At 37.5% G+C, this 22,823-nt stretch overlaps 1 protein-coding gene across 2 annotated transcripts in view; it reads right to left on the minus strand.

Moving 5' to 3' along the window:
* mon2 (MON2 homolog, regulator of endosome-to-Golgi trafficking) overlaps positions 1-22,823 on the minus strand; it is a 172,080-nt gene that overhangs the window by 13,353 nt on the left and 135,904 nt on the right. For both annotated transcript variants that reach the window (XM_028810523.2, XM_028810510.2), the window contains exons 23-27: positions 17,831-17,993; positions 16,353-16,646; positions 11,082-11,280; positions 9,053-9,675; positions 2,786-2,929 (exon numbers count right to left, since the gene is read on the minus strand). In XM_028810523.2, the coding sequence (XP_028666356.1) occupies positions 2,786-2,929; positions 9,053-9,675; positions 11,082-11,280; positions 16,353-16,646; positions 17,831-17,993 (1,423 nt within the window). The remainder of the gene's footprint in view (positions 1-2,785; positions 2,930-9,052; positions 9,676-11,081; positions 11,281-16,352; positions 16,647-17,830; positions 17,994-22,823) is intronic.

Below are 22,823 nucleotides of genomic sequence, written 5' to 3' on the forward strand. Positions count from 1 at the left end.
ATCGCGGATTTTTTGCTGGTTCGCGGATTTCTGCGGACAATGGGTCTTTTAATTTCTGGTACATGCTTCCTCAGTTGGTTTGCCCAATTGATTTCATACAAGGGACGCTATTGGCAGATGGCTGAGAAGCTACCCAACGTACTTTTCTCTCTCTCTCTCTTGCGCTGACTTTCTCTGATCCTGACATAGGGGGATTGAGCAGGGGGGCTGTTCGCACACCTAGACGATACGGACGCTCGTCTAAAAATGCTGAAAGATTATCTTCACGGTTGCTACCTTCTGTGCAGCTGCTTCCTGAAGCGACTTGCTGCACGGTGCTTTGCATACTTAAAAGCTCGAAGGGCACGTATTGATTTTCGATTGTTTGTTTTTCTCTGTCTCTCTATCTCTCTCTCTCTCTGCTCCTGACAGAGGGGGTGTGAGCTGCCGCCTTCAACAGCTTTGTGCCACGGTGCTTCGCATACTTAAAAGTCAAACAGCCCCATTGATTTGTTTGCTTTTCTCTATCTCTCTGACATCTGCTCCTGACAGGCACTCCTTTGAAGAGGAAGATATGTTTGCATTCTTTTAATTGTGAGACGGAACTGTCATCTCTTTCTTGTCATGGAGCACAGTTTAAACTTTTGAAAAAGAGACAAATGTTTGTTTGCAGTGTTTGAATAACGTTCCTGTCTCTCTACAACCTCCTGTGTTTCTGCGCAAATCTGTGACCCAAGCATGACAATATAAAAATAACCATATAAACATATGGTTTCTACTTCGCGGATTTTCTTATTTCGCGGGTGGCTCTGGAACGCAACCCCCGCGATGGAGGAGGGATTACTGTATCTCTTTTTTCACATGACTATAAAGCGATAACAGAACATCACTGCTGTATGACTATTTCATACAAATAAAAAATATAATCAAAGACAGCAATTTTATAACCCTTTTCAGCATTAGAGACATTTCTTTTAGCTACCATTGGTAAGGCACACTTTTACTAATTCAGTCATAGCCTCTGGCATGGCAAGGACTACCCAAACCAGCAATCTATTGTTTACAAACAATAGGTTATGATATATGTATCAAGTGGGGAAAAATGAAAGAGTAAAATTGTTTTAATCTTGCAGTTTTGAGCCTAAAATGCTCTCCACTGAAAAGAATTAAGTCAGGTTACGTGAGAAGGCAGACTTCAAGTTCAGTCCACATGCGCATGTGCATACAGCCAAAATTAGCTCACCATTTCAGTACTGTGGAAACACACACACTGCCAAACAAATGAAGGGCTGATATGTTGTATGTGGTCATGTTGGCTAATTTGTTAGCAACAAAGCAAAAGCAAGGCTTATATACTATAGTATATCAGGTAATTAACAAGTAAGCAAATTCACATGCTGTTATTTTAACACAATGTGTCGGCAGGAAAAAAAGAATCGTGAAAAGACATTTAAAAAAAAAGTTTTATAATACATATTTGAATAATGACACTTTATAGCTATGTTTTACCATGCTACATCTATTTTTTTACAGGATATGTTGGGTTAAATGGCGCTAAGGATACATATGTAAGCATATGAATATCACAGCGATTTTGTATGCAATTTTACTTGTTCATCACATTATAAATTATTCATATCATTCACTTGCTTACTAAAATACAAGTTTTGATGGATCCTTCCAATTCTTTGTGGATTTCCTTGTATTACATTATAACTAAGAATTCAACTTTCTATTGTAGTGTACATAAAGCATTATTTACTATTAACTGCAATAAATATTACTATCATCACACTTTTTTCCCCTTGTGGTAACTATTTTTTCCCTTAGTAAAAGATCCACAAGCCATCATTTCATAAACTGACTCTCTGGACAAAGCCAAACAGTATCTGTGAATCCCTACCACTAGCTATCCTCCAATAGTGTTTTCAGCACAGGCCGCAACACTGTATGCTGCCACAGAGTATCTCAAACCAGAGACAGTAGACAGACTAGGATTTCCAGCCAAAAACTTGTAAATGAAAGATACATTTGTTGTTCACTACATGGGGTTAATGAGGTGTAACTCTTTTATTGTTTACACTCAATTTAAATGATTTTTTTTATTCCTGCTGAGAGAGACAGATTGATTCTTGTTCCAAGTGACTGATAAGACAGTGTTAAAGATGTTATCTTGAAGTCTGTTAAATGTCTTGTTATATGTTTAAATTCATACCAATGTTGGTATAGCAAATGACAAAAAAATCTAGATTTTTTTTTCTGCTTTTAATTATTTTATTTACACTTTTTATTTATAACACTACTGTTCACATCTGATGATAAAAACACTATTCTGGCTGATAATGGTATAAAAAATATATTGTGATATCATTTTTGGTCATATCACCCAACCCTCAGTTATCTATTATGTTTATTATTCTTCTGCAACAAAAGCTGCGGCAGTATACTAGAAAGGCATCAATATCAAAATCCTTGGGTAGATTAATAGTAATTTGTTTAAAAAGTCACTTTGAAGCTCTTGCATAAAATTAAGAGTACAGCACTGAGCTAAAGCATTAAAGATAAAAAAAATGTGTAATACATGTTGAATATATGAGGGATTAAAAGAACATTTGAAACAAAGTAATACAAATATATCTCTGTTACTGCAAAATATAAAATAACTAATTTGATAAAGTGCTTATGGTTTTAGAAAAAAAAATCATTGAAGACAACTATACGGGCATAATATCTGTAATAAACTTTTAGAAATGTATCAAAACACTACATGTAGCAGGAATGTTAAAAGTATGAAAAGGGTACTAACCTGATTAAATTTTGCATTAGCAATATGCTTGGTTTCTACTTTTCCATACTGTGGAGGTTTACAGGAGAACTCGACAAACAAGAGAAGCTGGTCAAAGATTGCTGGGTACATGACTTGCATGTTTTCAGCCCCGACACAAATAGCCTGGGAGGGTATACAAAAAATGAAAAATATGAAAATGAACTGCCAGGAAGATCAGTACAAAATAAGACAGCTATAAAATCATTACTCATTTAGAAAAAAAGGTTCAAAATGAAGAATTTATTATTTGATCTATAGTGAGAAGTCAAATAAAATGACACCTTTTATTGACTAACTAAAAAGATTACAATATGCAAGCTTTTGAGGCAACTCAGGCCCCTTCTTCAGGAAAGATGTATTTGTTGTGGAACACATTTAAATAACCATTTATTAAGTTAGACACAGTGGAACAAGATATATAAACATGCTTCCAAATGATATTGATAATGACTGGCTATTAACTGTACAGTAAAAAGTTTCATAAAAAAAAAAAAAAACAGTGTCAGAATTCAATGAGTTACAGGCTGTTTCAGGTGTTATATAGGGAAGAGTATCATAGATTTAGGAATATTAGGATCAGATGATCCTATAGATTTCTGGCTATTTTTAGACAAACATCAATCATCAAATGTCAATAAATCAATCTAAAAATCAGTCTTTTTAACCAAGGTGAAAAGAAATTTGAAAATGTATGCATGGCGTAACGTTCAGGTTTGTCTGATGACATAATTAACCGTTGTGAAATTTGGAACATTTTAAATTTTTTAATTATTTCATCCAAAAGTGACTTTTTAGTAAACACACTTTTGTTTACTAATGTGCTTTTAACATATTAATCACATATACAACTAAAATGTATAATAAAATCTAGTTAATATTCAATCAAATAAATGCTTTTTGACAACACTTTACAAATGCATTTAGTTATAAAATTTGCCCAAGTAGGCTTGTTGTGGCTCGATAGCTTTCATAGACAGCAAAGCTCAAGTGATGTAAAAATGCCATTGACTGATGTAATCTCATGTGTTATGGGTGGTCTGTGGGTAACTGTTTTTTAAATTTCTTAAAACGTAAACTTGAATGAAGTATCTGACAGAGAGTTAAAATGAATGTTGACATCTCAAGGTTAAATTGTTGGCTGCTTTGGGTCATGATAGAGAGCATGATGGCGCTTTACCAATAAATTATATTGTCAAAGAAATATCAGATCATTACAATGTGCAGATATTGTAGCTATGAGGTAGCTTTCTCCTGTAACATAAACACATATTTGATTACTTTATCCATAAAAAGTAATGATCACCTAATTAGTTTCCTCTTCCAGCTTTTGACTAACTTGTTACAAGGATCAAAGAGTAAAAAAAAGGGACTACTGTATACAAAACATACCAGTTGAAGTGACCATTCTCAGGGTATTTTGAAAACGTAAACTAATCGAGAATTGAACTCACGGCGAGTGTTTCTCTGTCTTAAAATACAGGAGTTCACAAATTTGCCACTGCCTTCCAATGCGATATTCTGAAATTTCATAAATTTATACAGTACGCAGTATTTGAGATGTCTCAAGTAAAACGGAACTTTCCTGACAAGTTTCCTTGATTCAAAAAGGGGTACAGAACTTCAACAAAATCATTCCAATCATTCCATTGGGAGCTGCTATTTCATGTTGACAGACAGACAGACAAACATAGCAATCTCGCTGGGTTTATTGTACATTATATGCAAAACATGCCAAAAACGGAAAATTTTGTTTAAAAAAAAAAACAAAAAAAAAAAAAAACAAAACACTGTCTCCTTCCTAAATGACTTTATCTTAACTGTCAAGCATGGGGCTGTATGACTCGCTATCACTATGAATTTAGTCATTATAACACATTCCAGAAAAGATTCTCAAACCTAAACCTAAACCTAAACATTCCAACATATGACAGACATCGCACTCGCCAAAGGTCAGATTAAAAAATTGAGTTGCTTTTGGAATGCTCAAAAAGTCAAGATCCTAGCTGAAGACTAGAACCAAGATAATGAGAAAACTGACCGTTCATTAAAGGAAATCATTGACTGATACAATAGCTGATCTCTCACACTTAAGCCAGTGTCACAAATATGTGACTTCTAGTCATGAGTTATGTCAGATACAGTTACTGATCTCATTTACTGGACAATGTCAGTTAAAACATGGCTTTCTCATAACTTCACTTTAATTTAATCCTGATACTCTGTATATTCAATTCATTATAATAACTATTCATGGTGGCTCTAAAATCCGTACTAACCCCTACTCTCTCTTCTGTTCCTTTTTCCGGTTTCTTTATGGTGGCGGCTTGCGCCACCACCATCTACTCAAAGCACTGTGATGTTCCAACACTGATGGATTAAAAGCCAGAGGTCTGCATGACCATCATCATCAAGTCCTTCTGTGAGAACCCTAAATACAAAGAGGACTATTTCATTTATGTTAGGTAGAATGCCCAGAGGGAACTGGGCGGTCTCGTGGCCTGGAACCCCTGCATATTTTATTTTTTTCTCTAGCCATCTGGAGTTTTTTTTTTGTTTTTTCTGTCCTCCCTGGCCATCGGACCTTACTCTTATTCTATGTTAATTAATGTTGTCTTATTTTAATTTCTTTCTTTGTCTTTTATTTTTCTTTTCTTCATTATGTAAAGCACTTTGAGCTTTTTTTTGTATGAAAATGTGCTATATAAATAAATGTTGTTGTTGTAAATGATTGACAATCTCTGACCATGTCACATTTACTGTATGAATGCCGAATTTCAAGTACCGTAGTGTTTGCCCCTTTCTCTGACTGCCAATAACGTGATGAATAACAGAGCCAATGGTGTATGAAGGGTTAACGGGTACAGCAAGAGACTTCAGACAGACGAGCTTCTCTTATGTTCATGATGTCTAAAACACCCACATTCCTTATTTCTTGTTACTGCATTCTTTGTGTTGTACTTCCAGATGAGCATTCATTGATTGCCAGCTCTCATGCACACACAGCCGTCTCCAAGACTAAACACAAAATCAAACGGGCAAGTTGAAGGGCATATCAAATTAGCTGAGTGATTTCAAGGGAGCATGCCTCCAACGGATTCTGATTATGTAAATAAAAAGCTACGAATAAAAATTGCTGGAAAAGTTGCATAATATGACATCCACCCTTTACTGTACTGAAAAGCTTACTTCCTTTCTTTTAAATACATATTTACAAAAAATGAATTCATTTTTGTGAGTCCAATATTATGCATTTTTAAGGGGAAGTCATGTCTGTATCATAGCCTAGCAAGCGACTTGAAACGTTTTTAAAAAGGGGCATCACTGTAATGTCCATGCATTGTGTGGGATCCTGCTTAATCCAACTAGCCACAAATACTAGATGTGACCCCAGATTTCTGGTTGCAGTAACGCTCAGTAAATAGAGACCAAATTTTGTAATAAAATGTAGCACTGCAAAATGACACAAATGTAAAACATATAGTTTAACAACTGTATAATATAATTTAAATATTGATAGGATTGATGAATGAATGTATGCCATAGTCACCTAAATGGAGATAAGAATATGAGTAACTTCTTACTTTAATACTTATTGGCTAAACAGTATAATATACATTACCTACAAAAATCCTTCAAGGTAGAGTGTGAAACAAAATAATACATACATACATACATACAACAATCAGTTAAAACCCCCATTATTACAAATATAGCTGATATTAAAAAAAAAAAAAAAAAAAAAGAATATAAAAACATCACAGCCATGCCCATTTTACACTGAGAGGCTAAGCAAGGCCTATTTCCATTCCCTTAAATTGAAGCATGTGCTCTCTCCTTCAGCTGCTTAAATGCCCTGGATAATTTTATAATACAAAATATCAATAATATACAACACATTTTCATATTGTAATGTTGGAATAAATTTTACATTTTCAGAATGGGAATTATTTATTACAGAATATTTCCATAGCATCTGGCGCAAGGCAAAATGCAACCATAGTAGAGGCTTTAGGCAATCAGATACACACACACTCACACATGAAGATGGTCAAATTAAAATCATCAATTAACCTCACAAATGTGTCTTTAGGATGTACTTTTTCTGTCTGGTTTGCCAAGACCACAACATGGGAGATAAATGCTGTATTATACATATCGCTGATGAAGGTACTTAAGAGAAGTTTTTTTTTTTTTTATCATATACAAGTTACAGTTCAGAGTATCATAGTTTCAAGGCCATGGGTACCAGGTACCGGCCTTAAGAAAAACAAGTAATTTTCACATTCTGTATGATCCAGTAACACAAAGTGTCAAAAAAAAACCAAAAAAAAACCTCCAGTAATGATTGTTATAACAACTAAATCAGCTGATTTGAATCTACATGCTAGTTTCAAGACATATAGTGATTACCTAACATCACAGTACCCCCTTTAAACTAAACTTTCCAAAACATACTGCCTCAGATCAGAGGAAAAAAATTAGAGTTGACCAATGACCTGTAATTCTTTGTGATATGGTACATAAAAACAAACGTTTAGATGAGGACAAGCCATTAAGCCCAAAACAATTTGGAATTTTCTATACAACTAATATTTCCAATACATAATCAAGTTATACCTGATTACCTTAAGGTACTACTTTCAAAAACACCACGCAGTAATATGCATGTACTGTATGAGCAGCACTGTGTTCATTAAGGGATTCTATGATTAAAATATAAACCCAACAACAATTTGCCCTTTGGATTTGGCAAATGCAGATGTTTCTCAAAAACATGCATCTCCTGTCACTGTTCCTGCGAAGGTTGTATCTCACTTCTATCCAGCAAGTAATTCATGGCATTTAAAGTTGTGCCACCAGATTCACAATTTTTACCTCCATTAGGCTGCTAACACATAACTTTCCTACTATTTATTGCATATTTATTTCTAATGTTTATTGTCTTGTGTCTACTGAACCATGTTGCTGTACCATGTTCTGTACAGTCACTGCATGTTCTAAGTTTATATAATAGGTGACAAGCAGCAAATATTATTTAATAATATTTGTATTATTAAAATAAACCAAACTAAATAAATGTGTATATTATAAATGCAATACAACATTATGAAAAGCAGAAAATCAAGACTTTTTCCCCAATTTTAATGCAATAATGACATTTCAGCTAAGTTCTAACATTAAAACAAACAATAAAACTTGTTTTCTTGCCAAAGTATATGCAATAACAATGAAAATATTATCTTAAAAACAAAAAAAAACGAATTCATTTTCTTCTGCCAATTTTTTTTGTTAACAACAAATTAGGAAGAGTAGTTAGATCAATGAATCTGGACAAAATTCCAATTTTAGATAATAATTTAAAAGGTTAAGTCTTACACATAGCAGGTATATGCATTCAACATAGTTATGCAATTAGAGATAGAAAGTTCCTTCAGGAGAAATAAAATTCCCAGCAGGTCTTATAATATTAGTTGTCCAATCTGTTTATCATAGCTTTCAGTTTTGATTGCTTAGCAAAGACTTTCAAAGATCCAATGACATTGTTAATAGTCATGTTTGTTTTACATTCAATGAACAACAAACCTACCGAATCATAGCCATTAAGATCTACAGAAAACAAACATTATAGAATCTGAATGCTCTGCATAGGTGTGCAATACTTACACAAACAAAAAAGTGCATAATTCAAAAAAAAAAAAAGATTGCAATTTCAATTGAAACATTAAAAATATCATTAATTGCATACAACCCTTAAATAGATAGTACTATAACAAAAACAATGATTTATTTGTTGTATAGCCCAAATTCATATAAGGAATGTCTCAATGGGTTCAATGGTTTTTTTGACAGGCCTCCAGCCTTGACTCTCTAAGAAGATATGAAAGTCCAAAAAAACCCTTGTGGGGGAAAAAAAATGGAAGAAATAACAGGAAAGCCGATTTCTCAGGTAATGGACTACAGTTGCAGGAACTGCCCTAGCATAATTTCTGTCAAACAACCGTATTGTGTTGTAATTCATATATGCCACATTGCATTTATTCTTCAAATCATTTCTCTGAAATGTTCCTTTTTTATCATAAAGATAAATCTTTTTAAATCTTTTAAAAGAACAAACATTCTGATCATTTTTGTTATTAAACATAACAATCTCAAGTGACCCTTAGAAAAAAGCACAATGGTGATAATAGCATTATTTGAGTTGTCATATTCCCTTATAAATAAGACAGCACAAAAGAAAGAGCTTACCTTTTGCAAGACATCTAAAGATGTTAATACTGCTTCTTGCAAGCTAGTCAGCACAGCTTCAGTGTAGGATGGTAATATAAAAGGAGAGGCATCTGAACTGATCGGAACAGACACAGCACCATGCAATATCACCCCCAGTTTCTTTAGATCATCCATGCTGAAACCATTTTTGATGTGCTGGTACAATGCTGGGAATATCTGGATGAGGGCAGTAAGAAAAGGCTGACTCGGTATAAAGGTTAGTTTTTCTGTACTAGTTGGTGGCCTTGTGCTATCAGTCCCTATTCTGTACCAGGCATTCCAAGCAGACCACCACAATGTTGAATCTTCTATCTCATCAGCAGGCGGTATCTGTTCAGGTCCATAATACCTGGTCAGTTTTTCTCCAACGGAATCTGTTCTAAGAAGGGGTCTTCCGGGGCCTGATGCAGTCACTGAATCAATCATGGATGGCATATTTACACCTGCAAGAGCATCTTGTTTCTCTGAATCTTTCACAGGGGTAACTATTTGTAAAATCTCCTGGAAACTCTTTAAAGCAGCTAGGGAGACTTCATTATTCTTACTGAGTGCTGCTGATTGGATATGATCCAGAAGCACTTCCCAGGCTTTGAAGAAATCCCCTGTAGAACAAGTAAAACAGCTCTGAAAATGACATATTTTATGGGGATTTAAAAAGATAAAGACTCCACAAAATTCAAAATCAACTTAAAGAGTATCAAATGTAAACTCCTTGATTGTATAAAAAATTCAAAAATACATGTAGCACATCTACAGAGCAGAAGAACATTTTGTCTTACTGCATACACCACAACTTATGATGAGCACAAAGCATCTGGAGTGCTCTCTAGCAATGACTCAAAAACTAATGCACATCTTCATTAATAGCTGTGAAGAAGTGGACAGCATGATATTATTAGAACACTCAAAAGCATAATTCCCTGCTAGGTGGGGAACAGCACTTAACAAAGCACGATGCATGATTTTCAAACAATTCTACTGTCTTGCATGTCTTACAAGTTCTGTCTAAATACGTGAATGAGAAAGTACCAGACAGGAAAGTTAATCGGTGTATGTTAAAGTAATATGTAATATGGCAAAAGTTATGCTGCTCAAAACCGTTTTATACAAGCGCTTGAGGTTATTGTCCAAGCATGAAGTACAATAGCTAAAGCTAAAACAAAATGTTTTTAATTTGCTCCATTGTGTGCACAATGGTATCAGGTTTCTTTCTTTTTTTTTTTAAATTTCTCCCTAGACAAAACAATACATTTTTAACACTAGACTCATAAATCTTTAAATCAGCTTAATGTTATTTAAACTAATGTGGAGTCCTGGGGTTAGACATAAGTCAGGAAACCTTGAATAGGACACACACGGACACACACACAGACTGGGACAAATTTAGAGTGATCTAATAACTTATTATAAATGTCTTTTGGAATGTGGTGAGAAATTCAGAGTAACCAGTGGCAAACCCACAAAGACACTGGGAGAACTTACAAACAGTACACAGGCAATGATTGAGTGCAGGATTTGAAAATAAAACTATAGATCCATGAGACAGCAGCCCTGGCCACTGTACCACCATTCTGCTATGCTTAATATTATACAGTGCATAAAAAGTCCAAAACTATATTTCTTGAATCTAACATGCAAACCGCACGGTGACAAGCTACTAGGAATACCTGCACACTGGGAAATAGAATCTGCATCTGTTTTATTCTAAGAATGAGAGACACAAACATACTAAAAAAAGAAAGAATGCTATCAAAATCGAAGTCAATTATTCTTTAAAATAAGGAATTGATGTACTGCATTACATAAACATACAAGTAGATTTTAGGTCACTGCAGCTGAGCTTTGTAAAACTTCACACTTGGTCCACTTGTATGGTTTTACTGGTCAGATCAGTAAAAAGAATACTAATTAACAGTTACTCAGAAAATTACTTCTAATAAGTGCATGAAATCAAATATTAACCTAACAAATCTTATACCTAGATGAAACACTGCCACTGAAACCCTACCTAGGGACTGTAGTAAATATCTCCTAGTGTTGAAGATTCTTGCCACTCCTGCCAAAGTCAAGACCCATGTCTCAGCCCACTGTTTCTCAGCAGTGTCTCTTGAATGATGAATGAGAATGTTCCCACCACCTGATTCAATTTTTTCCTTGTCCGCTGTTGTTGACGATTTTCTAACTCGATCCAAAAGATTGAACAACACCTTCAAGAAAAAAAAAGAATTCACTCCTTAAAAAAAGAGGACATGCTGTACAGACACTTAGTTTAATGACACAGACTTTCAAAGGTATCCTGAAAAAGGTTCTGGTGATAATTTGAAATGATTGAAGTATTTATGGTGAAATAAACAAATAAATCAAATTTGAGCATAAAAATAAGCTACAACATAGAAAATATACAAAAATAAGACAATCTTCAATTTAGATAAAGCCACAATACAAAATCTGTACTGAATATGTCTAACACAGTATAACTGAAGGACTTGTTCCTTTGACCATAATCAAAGAATATTTCACATTGCAAGTTTTACTGTAACATCACTTGTTTTACAAAACCTATTTAGCCACTTATGCACTTAACACTTAAGTGCCCTAACAGTGGGACAGTGGCATATTTCAAAGTTGTTTGTGCACCTTTCAATAAACCCACAAGTCAACCAAAAGCAATAATGGTATTTTTACATACCCATAGTTGTCTTATTAAATAAATCATAAGTTTTCAGGTTGACTGCTCTGTTTCATTAGCAAAATATGTGATTTGCACACATATATGCTAAGGCGAGCAGCACATCACGGCTGAATGAACCTGCTTTTACCAAATATCCTACCTAAAGTATGTCAAGCCACATACAGTGAAACACTCAATACCACTGGATAGCTGAGGTGGAGAGAATTCCAATGACGTGTAGCTGTGTATGATTGGTCATTTATATTACATGTCACAGTTGTGCATAAAAGGCGGGTAATATATTTGTGTGCGTTGACAGCTGAACTTTATGCAAAAAAGCTTCAGTCAGAGTGCATGGGGACTGTTTGGTAAATGCACAATTAAGACTTCAAGTTTGTATTAGGGAAATGACTTCTTCAAAAAAAAAAAAAAGGAAAACATACGGTTGAAGACTTTCTAGAAAAGTTACAGAATGCTAGTGATACTGAATAGGAAGACGCTGAGAAAGATTCTGATCAAATTTTTGACTCTATTGAGAATGACGTGTTTGCTGAAGAACTCGATGCTACACTTGATTTGTAAGTATTGCTCATAGTATAACTTTGAAGCATTGTGGCATGCAGTTTTACAGTTCAAGTATGTTCAATTTCCATACATAAAGACTGTCTGCTGTACATTCTTCCCGTTAGTTTTCTGGACAGTGCTTCTCCAGTTTTACTTGGGGAACCTATCAAATGTCACTAAATCAAGCTGTGCGAACTTTCAAGGGTCATTCATTCTTTGATTGACTGTACTTGTATCATGCTGTGCTGCTTGCAGTTTCACATGGGGAGCATCCCCTTTGTTGAATAGCACTGAATCATTCTAAGTGAACTTTCATGGGGATCCTTCTTCGATTGACTGAACTTATATCACGCAGAGGCACTGCTCCCAGTTTCATGTGGGGAACCAATTAATCAAATGGCACTGCTCCACTCCACTGTTTTAAGTATGTCAGTTTTAGACTTGCATGCCAAAAATATACTGTTTAGGTTGGATACTCTATACTGACCCATGTGTGAATGATGTAGGTGTATATGTGCGTAACTAGCTCTGAGGTTGCCAAGAAAGACATTGCCTCCACACCGCAAAACAGAAATGGATGAAGCTGGTGTGAAAATGTATATATATACTTAGTTTATTCCAGGTGTGAAATGCAAGAAAAAAGCAACAACAAAAACATAAAAAAATAAAAACACTCTAAACCTTTGTGGGTGAACTAAAACAGAATGCAGTAAAAGATGCGTGAATTGCAAAACAAAGTCCCAATCTATTGTACAAAATGTAAGGCTTCACTGTGTTTTGAGGTAAACAGAAATTGTTTTAAGGAATGGCATGAAAAATAATTTTGAAAGCAAAAGTTTGGAAGGATAGATAATTATATGTATACAGTAACAAATTGTTTAATTGTTGCTTCAGAATCATATATAGTGTGTGTGTGCATACTTTCTTCTAAAAGAATTTTAAAAAATGCAATTGCAATACTTGCTTTGAAAGAGTGTTTAGGTGCAAGAGACTAAATGTTTCCAAAAAGTGGGACACCTTGTGCCAAGCAGTATAATGCTGCAATGCTATGGGATATGACGTCTACACTTGGTACAATAATAGCTGACAGATTGAGACACACACACACACACACAAAAAAAAAAAAGATTCCAGTGTTGTGCATCATAAAATGTTTTAGTTACACACTGTAAAATCTATTTTTTTGAGTGAAGTTCCTAAAATTACGAATTTTTTGTGTTTTATTTAGCTGTTTTTGGTGTGAAACAAGGGGTTTTAATCATATAAAGATTTTCTTTTAAAATTTTGGAGTGCTATACTGACTACATTTCAGGCATTTGAAGCTCCTTTATTTCATAGGCAGAGTAACAACCATTCATTTTTGGGTATGTAATTTAGGAGCAATAATGATAAAAAACCCTTTGGGCAAAAGGAGTTATACTATAGTATAATATTTTATCATTTAAATTAATAAAGCTGTCCAACTAATAACAAATATGCTCCTTTTTACTTATTATTCTCTACCGTCCTCCAAAACACAATGGGTCTTTTTTATCTGATATGGCTAAATTGTTAACTCATTGATGATTTGGGCCTCTTTCATCATAAAGCAGTGTTTTTTACCGTCTCAATGCCCCACCCTGCTCAAAACTGTAAACATCAAATTTGTTTCAGAAAACCTTTAAAAAATTTCTGTCCTTTCCTTGCTGGATTCATTTATGATCTTTAACTAACTAGCTCCTTTAAGACACAAGGAGGTTTCCTTTAAGCATTCAGTTCCATGACGTAATTCAGTGTTGCAGTCTATAAAAGCAGCTGAAGGATACCTAGAAAAGGTCATGTAAAACTGGCTTCACTGTGCATGCTCAGACTTTCTCCAGTCATTAAATGGCTTATGGAGATGCATCAACTGTGGCCAAGAATCCACACTGTGGCAGAGTAACTGAAAGTGGCCATGATAACTTGAGGCTTTTGTTCTCTTTGGTTAATAAACTAATTCAGCCTGACTGGCCCCGACCACTGAAATATTCCTTCACTTTTTCCGTGATAAAATTAAAAACCTAAATAATTCAACTAATACAAGTTCATCTTCTTTTTATATTTTCCCCATCTTCCCACTCTATCCAGCTTCTTTTTCAAATTTTTACCAGTTTCATCTCCATCTATTAATGACATGGTCTGTAAGATGTGGCCCACTACTTATGTACTGGACCTCATCCCCACCACACTTTCCAAATCCTGCCTACAATCCCAACTGTTATGACAATAATAAATACATCTCTTGACACTGGTTGTGTGCCAGCTACTTGGAAAATTGCTTCTATAATCTCAACATTAAAAAAGTCTGGTTTTGATGCTGACAACCTGAACAATTTTCTACCTCTCTGTCCCACTTACCTTTTCTGTGTAAAGGTCTTGAGCATGTTATGGCTTCCCAATTCATCATACAATTTAACTTGTAACAAGATAATGGAACCCTTTCTGTAGCTAAAGATTTACTTATGGGAGCAGATTCTAGGCAGACCAGTATATTAATTATGTTAGACCTTGGTACAGCATCTGATTCTGGCAAGCATGATATTCTACTGATCAGAAGTGAGAACTTTCTGGTTGTTTTAGGCACTGCCCTCCAGTGGTTTAAGTCATATCTGACTGATAGACAAAAAGTTTCCTAGACTTTGCAACAGCATCGGTGCTAGTCAAGCAAGGAGTCCCTCCTCAAGGCCCTGTCCTAGGCCCACTGCTGTTCTCTTTCTACACGCTTCCTCTTGGCCATATTATTTGTTGTTTTGGAATGGGTTATCATTTATAAGCGAATGACACTCAGATCTATTTCAGCATTAAAAGTTCATTACATTTTGCTCATCTCACAACTTGCCTCAGTGAAATTAAAACGTGCATGGAATAAACTTAACTGCATAAAACTGAAGTTTTGCTAATTGGCAATAAAATTCACCACAAGAAAATGAGCCCCTTTTCAATCACATTTGGTGATGATGCCATCAGACCTTCTTCTGCTAGGTGTCTTGATGCCATTTTGATTGCTCCCTTTCTTATTCTACCCACATAAACCACATTAAGAAACCTTATTACGTCTATCTCCATGACATAACTTATGTTTGGTCATTCCTCTCCTTTTCTAATGCTGAGATACTTGTCCAGACTTTTATTATATCCCATACTGACTACTGTAACTCCCTAGTGGAAGCTCTCCCTTCTAATCTGTTATCATAGCTCCAGTTGGTTCAGAACTTTCCTGCAAGAACTTTTATACAGACCCACAACAGCAAGCACATCACCCATCCTGCTCCACATTCACTGACTCACAGTTTCTTATAGGACTGAATAAAAAAATTCTATTTATAACCTATAAAGATTTAAAAGGCCCTGCACCGGATTACATCAGTAACCTCCCCCATCAGTTTGCTCCTGTCTGCCAACTAAGGCCCACTGATTTTGGAAACATACTGTGCCCCAAACTAACTTGCACTTTATGGATGATAAGGCCATCAGCTCCCTAGCTCCCAGACTTTGGAATGACCTCTCTAAATTAATAAGATCAGCTGCCACAATTCATTTAAAAAAACAAAAAAAAAAACAAATTAAAACTAACTTGATCAGAAAGGCATTTAACTTTCCTAGGTTTTCTGACCTGTATTTCAGTTTATCCATTTTGTCCAGATGCTCAGGAACAGTTTTATTTGTTTAAGGATTTCTTAATGTTTTGATAGTTTTGTATTTTACTCAGATTTACTGTCTCTGTCTCTCCTCTCTTTCTCTATTTCAACGCATTGCATATCCTGTATTTATCTTTATTTAGCCTTTTATGCAAATATTATTTGTGTCCAAAGTTGCATATGCCCTGTTGTTCTTTCTGAATTTTTGTGAAGAACTTTGAGCATGTGAAAAGCACTATGTAAATAAAATGTCTTATTAATAATAAATAATATTATTATTATTATTATCTGAGAGGCTAGTTAATACTACAAAATAAACCCTGTACTGAGAATCAGGCATAACAAATATATAGTGTGTTATTAATAAGGACTTTATAAAGATTATTACCTTCCAGACAACAGTATGCCATGTAGCTTGCTGCAGTAAAGTTCCATGAGCTGTAATGGTAGAGAACAGTGTTTGTCCTGCACTCTTCCTCACTGCAGGTCTAGGATCTACACACAGCTCTCCCAGCTTTGCATATAAACATAACCATAAGCAGTCAAATGGGGGTGCAGGGTGAAAAGGACGATTCAAAGGAACTCCTTTCTCTTTTGCTTGTTTCTCTAAGACTGCTTCTTCTTTATCCAATTCTGTCTCAATTATTTCTCCTCTTTGAAAAAAATAGTCTGAGATATTCCACTGTTGAAGAAACAATAAAAAAAGTTAGATATTATAAATCTAGAAAACATAATATAAAGGCATAAAGACTATTCACTTAACTGTGTTATTCATAATATTTACTTCATTTGGGACACACATTAAAAGTGCAGAAAAACTAGTAAACTGGGAAAGTGTTGGGATGAGAAAGCTGTTCGAGGGATGTTACCTGTGAAGTTTACCTTTGAAAATGTGGAAACATGGAGGGTGGAATTCATCTGGACACAATATTAATGAAGGTGTTTGTCAAGATTGGTGGAAGATCCCCTTTTACAAGGTTACAAGCAAGGTGTCATTTTTAATGGTTGAGGTACATGTGGCGCTATTCTAAAAATACTTACAGTAACATTTAATACTTTTTTATTTTTAAATGCATAATATAAAAGAACACTTCATGTCAATTAGGAAAAAAAGAGAGAGCTTTAAGAGGACATAGCTGTCAAGGGGTTTCAATTCAGTACTACTAATTATATGAATGACATTGTGACAGTGATGTTCATTTGATTTGAAATGCATTCATCAAAATTTTTCTGATGTCTCTTAAACCATAGTATATAATAAACAAATATGCAACTCATGATATCTTCCAGTCACCAGCAAGTGCAGTAGGTAACCGATCACAAATAATAAAACACAAGCGTGGGCTTTAGTGTTTATGTTTTATTTTGGGAGGCCAGTGGGCAAAAGGAGACCGCAGCATTTTTGAGCAGATTACTCTTTATCTCTCTGTGTCATAAATGTCAGCATGTTGAGTGACTGAGGTGGTTGTGTAAAGAGTGAAAACCCACCATGAGAAGATGTACAAAAGACAATGAAGTAGGTAAAAGCTGAGGTAAAATGTTATACATTTTAAATTCCAAATGAATGTAAGAAACACTAAGCCAGCTGTTTAGCTGGGTTCTGATTACTTGTAGTTCCTAGTGTTCGTGCCAAAGACACACAAGTTATAACTATATTACAGTATTTGGGAGGCAGTCACCAATTCTGACGGCACTGCCAATCAACCTAGAACACTGAGTTACAGTTTTATGTTAAACTTAGGAATTTACACCTTTCTCAGACAATTAGTTGTTCCATTTCACCAAACAACAAATCTGTTAAAAATACAATATGCTTCAAATTTTATTCTGATAAAAACAAAAGATAATGTCATGTATGGTACTCACCAAAAGACCAATTGAAGTTAGGCTGATGTTAAGCTCCTGATTCTGGAGCCCAAAACTTCCTGCAACCTCTACTACAATTTGCAGACAAGTACAAGGCATAGTTGGCAGAAAATCTGTAACCACTAGCTGTAGGCACTGGAAGGCTGTTCGAATTAAGGACTCTCTAAAATAAAAAAAAAATAAAAAAACAGTAGCCTAAATTAATTTTCTTGTATGAGAGACAGAACATAGAATTTATGTTTTAGAGTGTTCCTCGTGTCCAGTGTACAAAACTGGAAGAAGCACGTAAGAACACAAAAAAACTATTTTGCATTAAGCATGCAGATCAAACTGTATGGACTGAGATTTATATTTAGACCCATCTGTTGTGCTGGATAATTTGCTAAAATGTCACAAAAAGGAGGACATTGGTGATTGTCAACCTCAAGGTTGAAAGCTCTTAAGCTTCAGAATCTCAATGATTATTTCCTTTTAATTTTATTCATATTACAAAGAAGGTAAAGTAAATGCAGTACTTTTTTGCTTAATAGAAAATTTGAGAGGGAATAATATTATAAACCTCTTTAAATATTCACTACTGCATCATTTGTAAGGATAAATATTTATATAACTGAAGCACACAGGCAGATTAAGTTACTTGGTCAGTGTCACACATGTAGAGATGGGTGCGAAATCTACAACCGCGATGTTTTGTGTGCAAGTGTTTAGCCAATGTCCACCTTTGATCCTATGTGAAAAAGCACACATAATTCTAAGAGTCTGCATTATATAAAGACATATTATATATATATATATATATATATATTGTGAAGGATTGCCGGCTTTCTACTCCGGCCCTCACCCCCAGGCCGCCAGGAGGAGCTCTCCCAGCAGCGTGGACGTGCCCCGAATTCCAGTAGGGCATCATGGACTCTGTAGTTTATATGCACAGCCCTGCTGGATACCATGGGGGCCTCCAGGAGTCGCTGTAGGGAGGTTGTCGGACTCTTATGTGCCCTATAACCCGGAGGTGCGTCATGATCACATGACAGGAAGAAACGACGTGCCTCCGGGGTGAAGAAGAGTTTTTATATGACCCGGAAGTGTTCCTAGTCACGTGGACAGAGAGGGTGAAACACTTCCGGATCAGGGTGTATAAAAGGACGATGGGAAATCCCAGACGTTGAGCTGAGCTGGGTGGAAGGGTGGCAACGCGTCTGGGAGTGTGGAGGATATTTGTTATTGATTATTATTATTATTATTGAGTATTGTGGAGAGGAGGGTGCTTTGTGCATTTTATTGTCCTAATAAATATTCATATTTGGACTTTTACCTGGTGTCTGACATCTAGTCTGAGGGTTCAAGGGGTCACGGCGACCTCTATCTATCACAGTTGGCGTAGTCGGCAGGATTCTCTGGCCGTCAGATTTGGCAGAGGACCTGAATTTAAATAATTTTTACTGTGGACAGAACCCTGAGAAGACAACTTTCTGACACACTGCAACGTCGCAAAAACCTTCCGTTTCCAAGAACGTCATGGGGAAGAAAAAACTTAAGCAGAGCGGCAGCCCAAGTGGAGGTCCTATGTTTAATATGGCCTATGCTCAAGACGAGCCATGGAGCGGTTATGTGTCTCGGGAGAGACATCCGGAGGAGGACGACTTCAAAGAGGTATGTGCCGAGGAAGCATTTGAAAACCTTTTAAAAATAACCCATTTTGTACCGTGCACATACCTCCCAGGTGTCCATCCGGAGACTCTGCGGAGGGCAGGAAAACCTCCTGAAGATGATGGTGTACGCTCATCACGGCCTGAAAATAAAACGAAGGACTTCCACATGTCGGATGCTGGTGAAGGGCACGTGACCACCCCGGAAAGAGTGGGGGAAACAGACGGTACGCGTCCTGATGTTTTCGTCTTCACCCCGGAAAAGACGGACTTGGTTTTTCTGAAAAGGAAAGGGGAGGCAAGCGAAGCACCGCTCTCCCTACAAAAAGGTAAGGAGGTCCGGGAAATGACTGAGCGATCTGTCGATAAATTGAGACAGACGGACCGCAGTCAGCCAAAAGCGGCACCGCGGACCTCCGAAAACTCCAAATCCCAGGCTCCCTTGCGGAACCCGTCAGAGCACGTGCCAGGAGCGGGCGTGCTCATTGGCTCCCAGCCGGAGGGTAAGGCTAGTGATCTCTTGAGCATGCCTCCGGCTGAATTAAATAACTTTTTTGATGTGCGCGGGCTGGAGAAGTTGCTTCAGCCAGTGCACAGTTTCTTACAGATTGTGGCAACAATACAGAAGATTGTTGGAGAGTTGGGAGCAGCAGCTGAAGCGCCGTTAAAAAAGCTGGATGAATACCTACGGCGGTTTGGTCGAGAGCATCCCGTGTTATATGATTTGGCGGTACAGGTGGGAAATGCCAGTACCATATATAATGAAATAGGGACGCAGTGTGAAATGGGCCCGCGCTTGATAAGTAGCGGGTGCCAAACCACTGCAAGCCCTACACGAGAGGGTGGGATAATGACAGAAGGGGCGGGGGAAGTGCCAATCAAACTGGAGCAGTTGGAAGGTACTGTCTCTCGGGGCGATAAGGTGCTGAAGATGCCGCCTCCTTCTAATAAAAAATCAAAGGGTGTTCAGACAGAAAAAGGGCTCTCTTTTACTAATAGAGAGACCCAAACTGTGGATATACCCCAGATTAAAAGGGCGGTTCAGGGAAATAAAATCTGTGCCGTACAGCATAAAGGGACACAGTGTGATCCGGCACCGCGTTTAATTAGTAGCGGGTGTCAAAGCACTGTGAACCCGACAATAGATTGTGGAATGGTGACTGAGTGGTCGGGTGAAGGTCCGATCGAACCGGGACAGCGGTATGAGACGGCTTCCCGGAGCGATACGGACCTCGAGACCCCGACCCGCGTGATGAGGGAGTTGTCACTCGTTACTGGAGGGGCGGAGGAAATGCCGATCAAACCGGGGCAGCTGAAAAGTGCTGTTACCCGGGGCGAGGTGGTACTAATGATGCCGCCTCCTATAATGCGTAGAACAACGGGCGTGCAAACAGCAAAGAGGCTCTCTCTTCTCCACAGAGAGCCTCACGCTGTGCACAAGCCCCAGAATAAGCAGGAGATCCACAAAATGAAACACGGGTCTCCTGACAAGACAGAGAGATGGGCTGAGAGCAGCAAAGTGGCCGTAAAACCCTCCTTGGCGAAGGAAAGGGCAGAGCAAACATTGACGGAGTTCCCGAGATGTTTCTGGTCTCGCAGAGGGGGACAACCAGGAGGACATCGTCGGTGTTACAACTGTCGTCGGACAGGCCACGTGTGGAGAAGTTGTCCCCAGAGGACAGGGAAGCGGTGGGACAGGAGATACACCGTTCCCCCAAGGTCCGCTGGGGAGCCTAGACAACGTAGCCAAGGTCCGGCTAATGCGTCCTCATGGAGGAGGACGTCCCTCGCGGGGCTGGTCGCTTCGCCCCAGTTGGCTTCGCTAAGGGGGGGGGTATTGTGAAGGATTGCCGGCTTTCTACTCCGGCCCTCACCCCCAGGCCGCCGGGAGCAGCTCTCCCAGCAGCGTGGACGTGCCCCGAATTCCAGCAGGGCATCATGGACTCTGTAGTTTATATGCACAGCCCTGCTGGATACCATGGGGGCCTCCAGGAGTCGCTGTAGGGAGGTTGTCGGACTCTTATGTGCCCTATAACCCGGAGGTGCGTCATGATCACATGACAGGAAGAAACGACGTGCCTCCGGGGTGAAGAAGAGTTTTTATATGACCCGGAAGTGTTCCTAGTCACATGGACAGAGAGGGCGAAACACTTCCGGATCAGGGTGTATAAAAGGACGATGGGAAATCCCAGACGTTGAGCTGAGCTGGGTGGAAGGGTGGCAATGTGTCTGGGAGTGTGGAGGATATTTGTTATTGATTATTATTATTATTATTGAGTATTGTGGAGAGGAGGGTGCTTTGTGCACTTTATTGTCCTAATAAATATTCATATTTGGACTTTTACCTGGTGTCTGACGTCTAGTCTGAGGGTTCAAGGGGTCACGGAGACCTCTATCTATCACTATATATATATATATATATACAGTGGTGTGAAAAACTATTTGCCCCCTTCCTGATTTCTTATTCTTTTGCATGTTTGTCACACAAAATGTTTCTGATCATCAAACACATTTAACCATTAGTCAAATATAACACAAGTAAACACAAAATGCAGTTTGTAAATGGTGGTTTTTATTATTTAGGGAGAAAAAAAAATCCAAACCTACATGGCCCTGTGTGAAAAAGTAATTGCCCCCTGAACCTAATAACTGGTTGGGCCACCCTTAGCAGCAATAACTGCAATCAAGCGTTTGCGATAACTTGCAATGAGTCTTTTACAGCGCTCTGGAGGAATTTTGGCCCACTCATCTTTGCAAAATTGTTGTAATTCAGCTTTATTTGAGGGTTTTCTAGCATGAACCGCCTTTTTAAGGTCATGCCATAGCATCTCAATTGGATTCAGGTCAGGACTTTGACTAGGCCACTCCAAAGTCTTCATTTTGTTTTTCTTCAGCCATTCAGAGGTGGATTTGCTGGTGTGTTTTGGGTCATTGTCCTGTTGCAGCACCCAAGATCGCTTCAGCTTGAGTTGACGAACAGATGGCCGGACATTCTCCTTCAGGATTTTTTGGTAGACAGTAGAATTCATGGTTCCATCTATCACAGCAAGCCTTCTAGGTCCTGAAGCAGCAAAACAACCCCAGACCATCACACTACCACCACCATATTTTACTGTTGGTATGATGTTCTTTTTCTGAAATGCTGTGTTCCTTTTACGCCAGATGTAACGGGACATTTGCCTTCCAAAAAGTTCAACTTTTGTCTCATCAGTCCACAAGGTATTTTCCCAAAAGTCTTGGCAATCATTGAGATGTTTCTTAGCAAAATTGAGACGAGCCCTAATGTTCTTTTTGCTTAACAGTGGTTTGCGTCTTGGAAATCTGCCATGCAGGCCGTTTTTTGCCCA

Source organism: Erpetoichthys calabaricus, chromosome 1 (assembly GCF_900747795.2).
Source record: "Erpetoichthys calabaricus chromosome 1, fErpCal1.3, whole genome shotgun sequence".
NCBI lineage: Eukaryota > Metazoa > Chordata > Cladistia > Polypteriformes > Polypteridae > Erpetoichthys > Erpetoichthys calabaricus.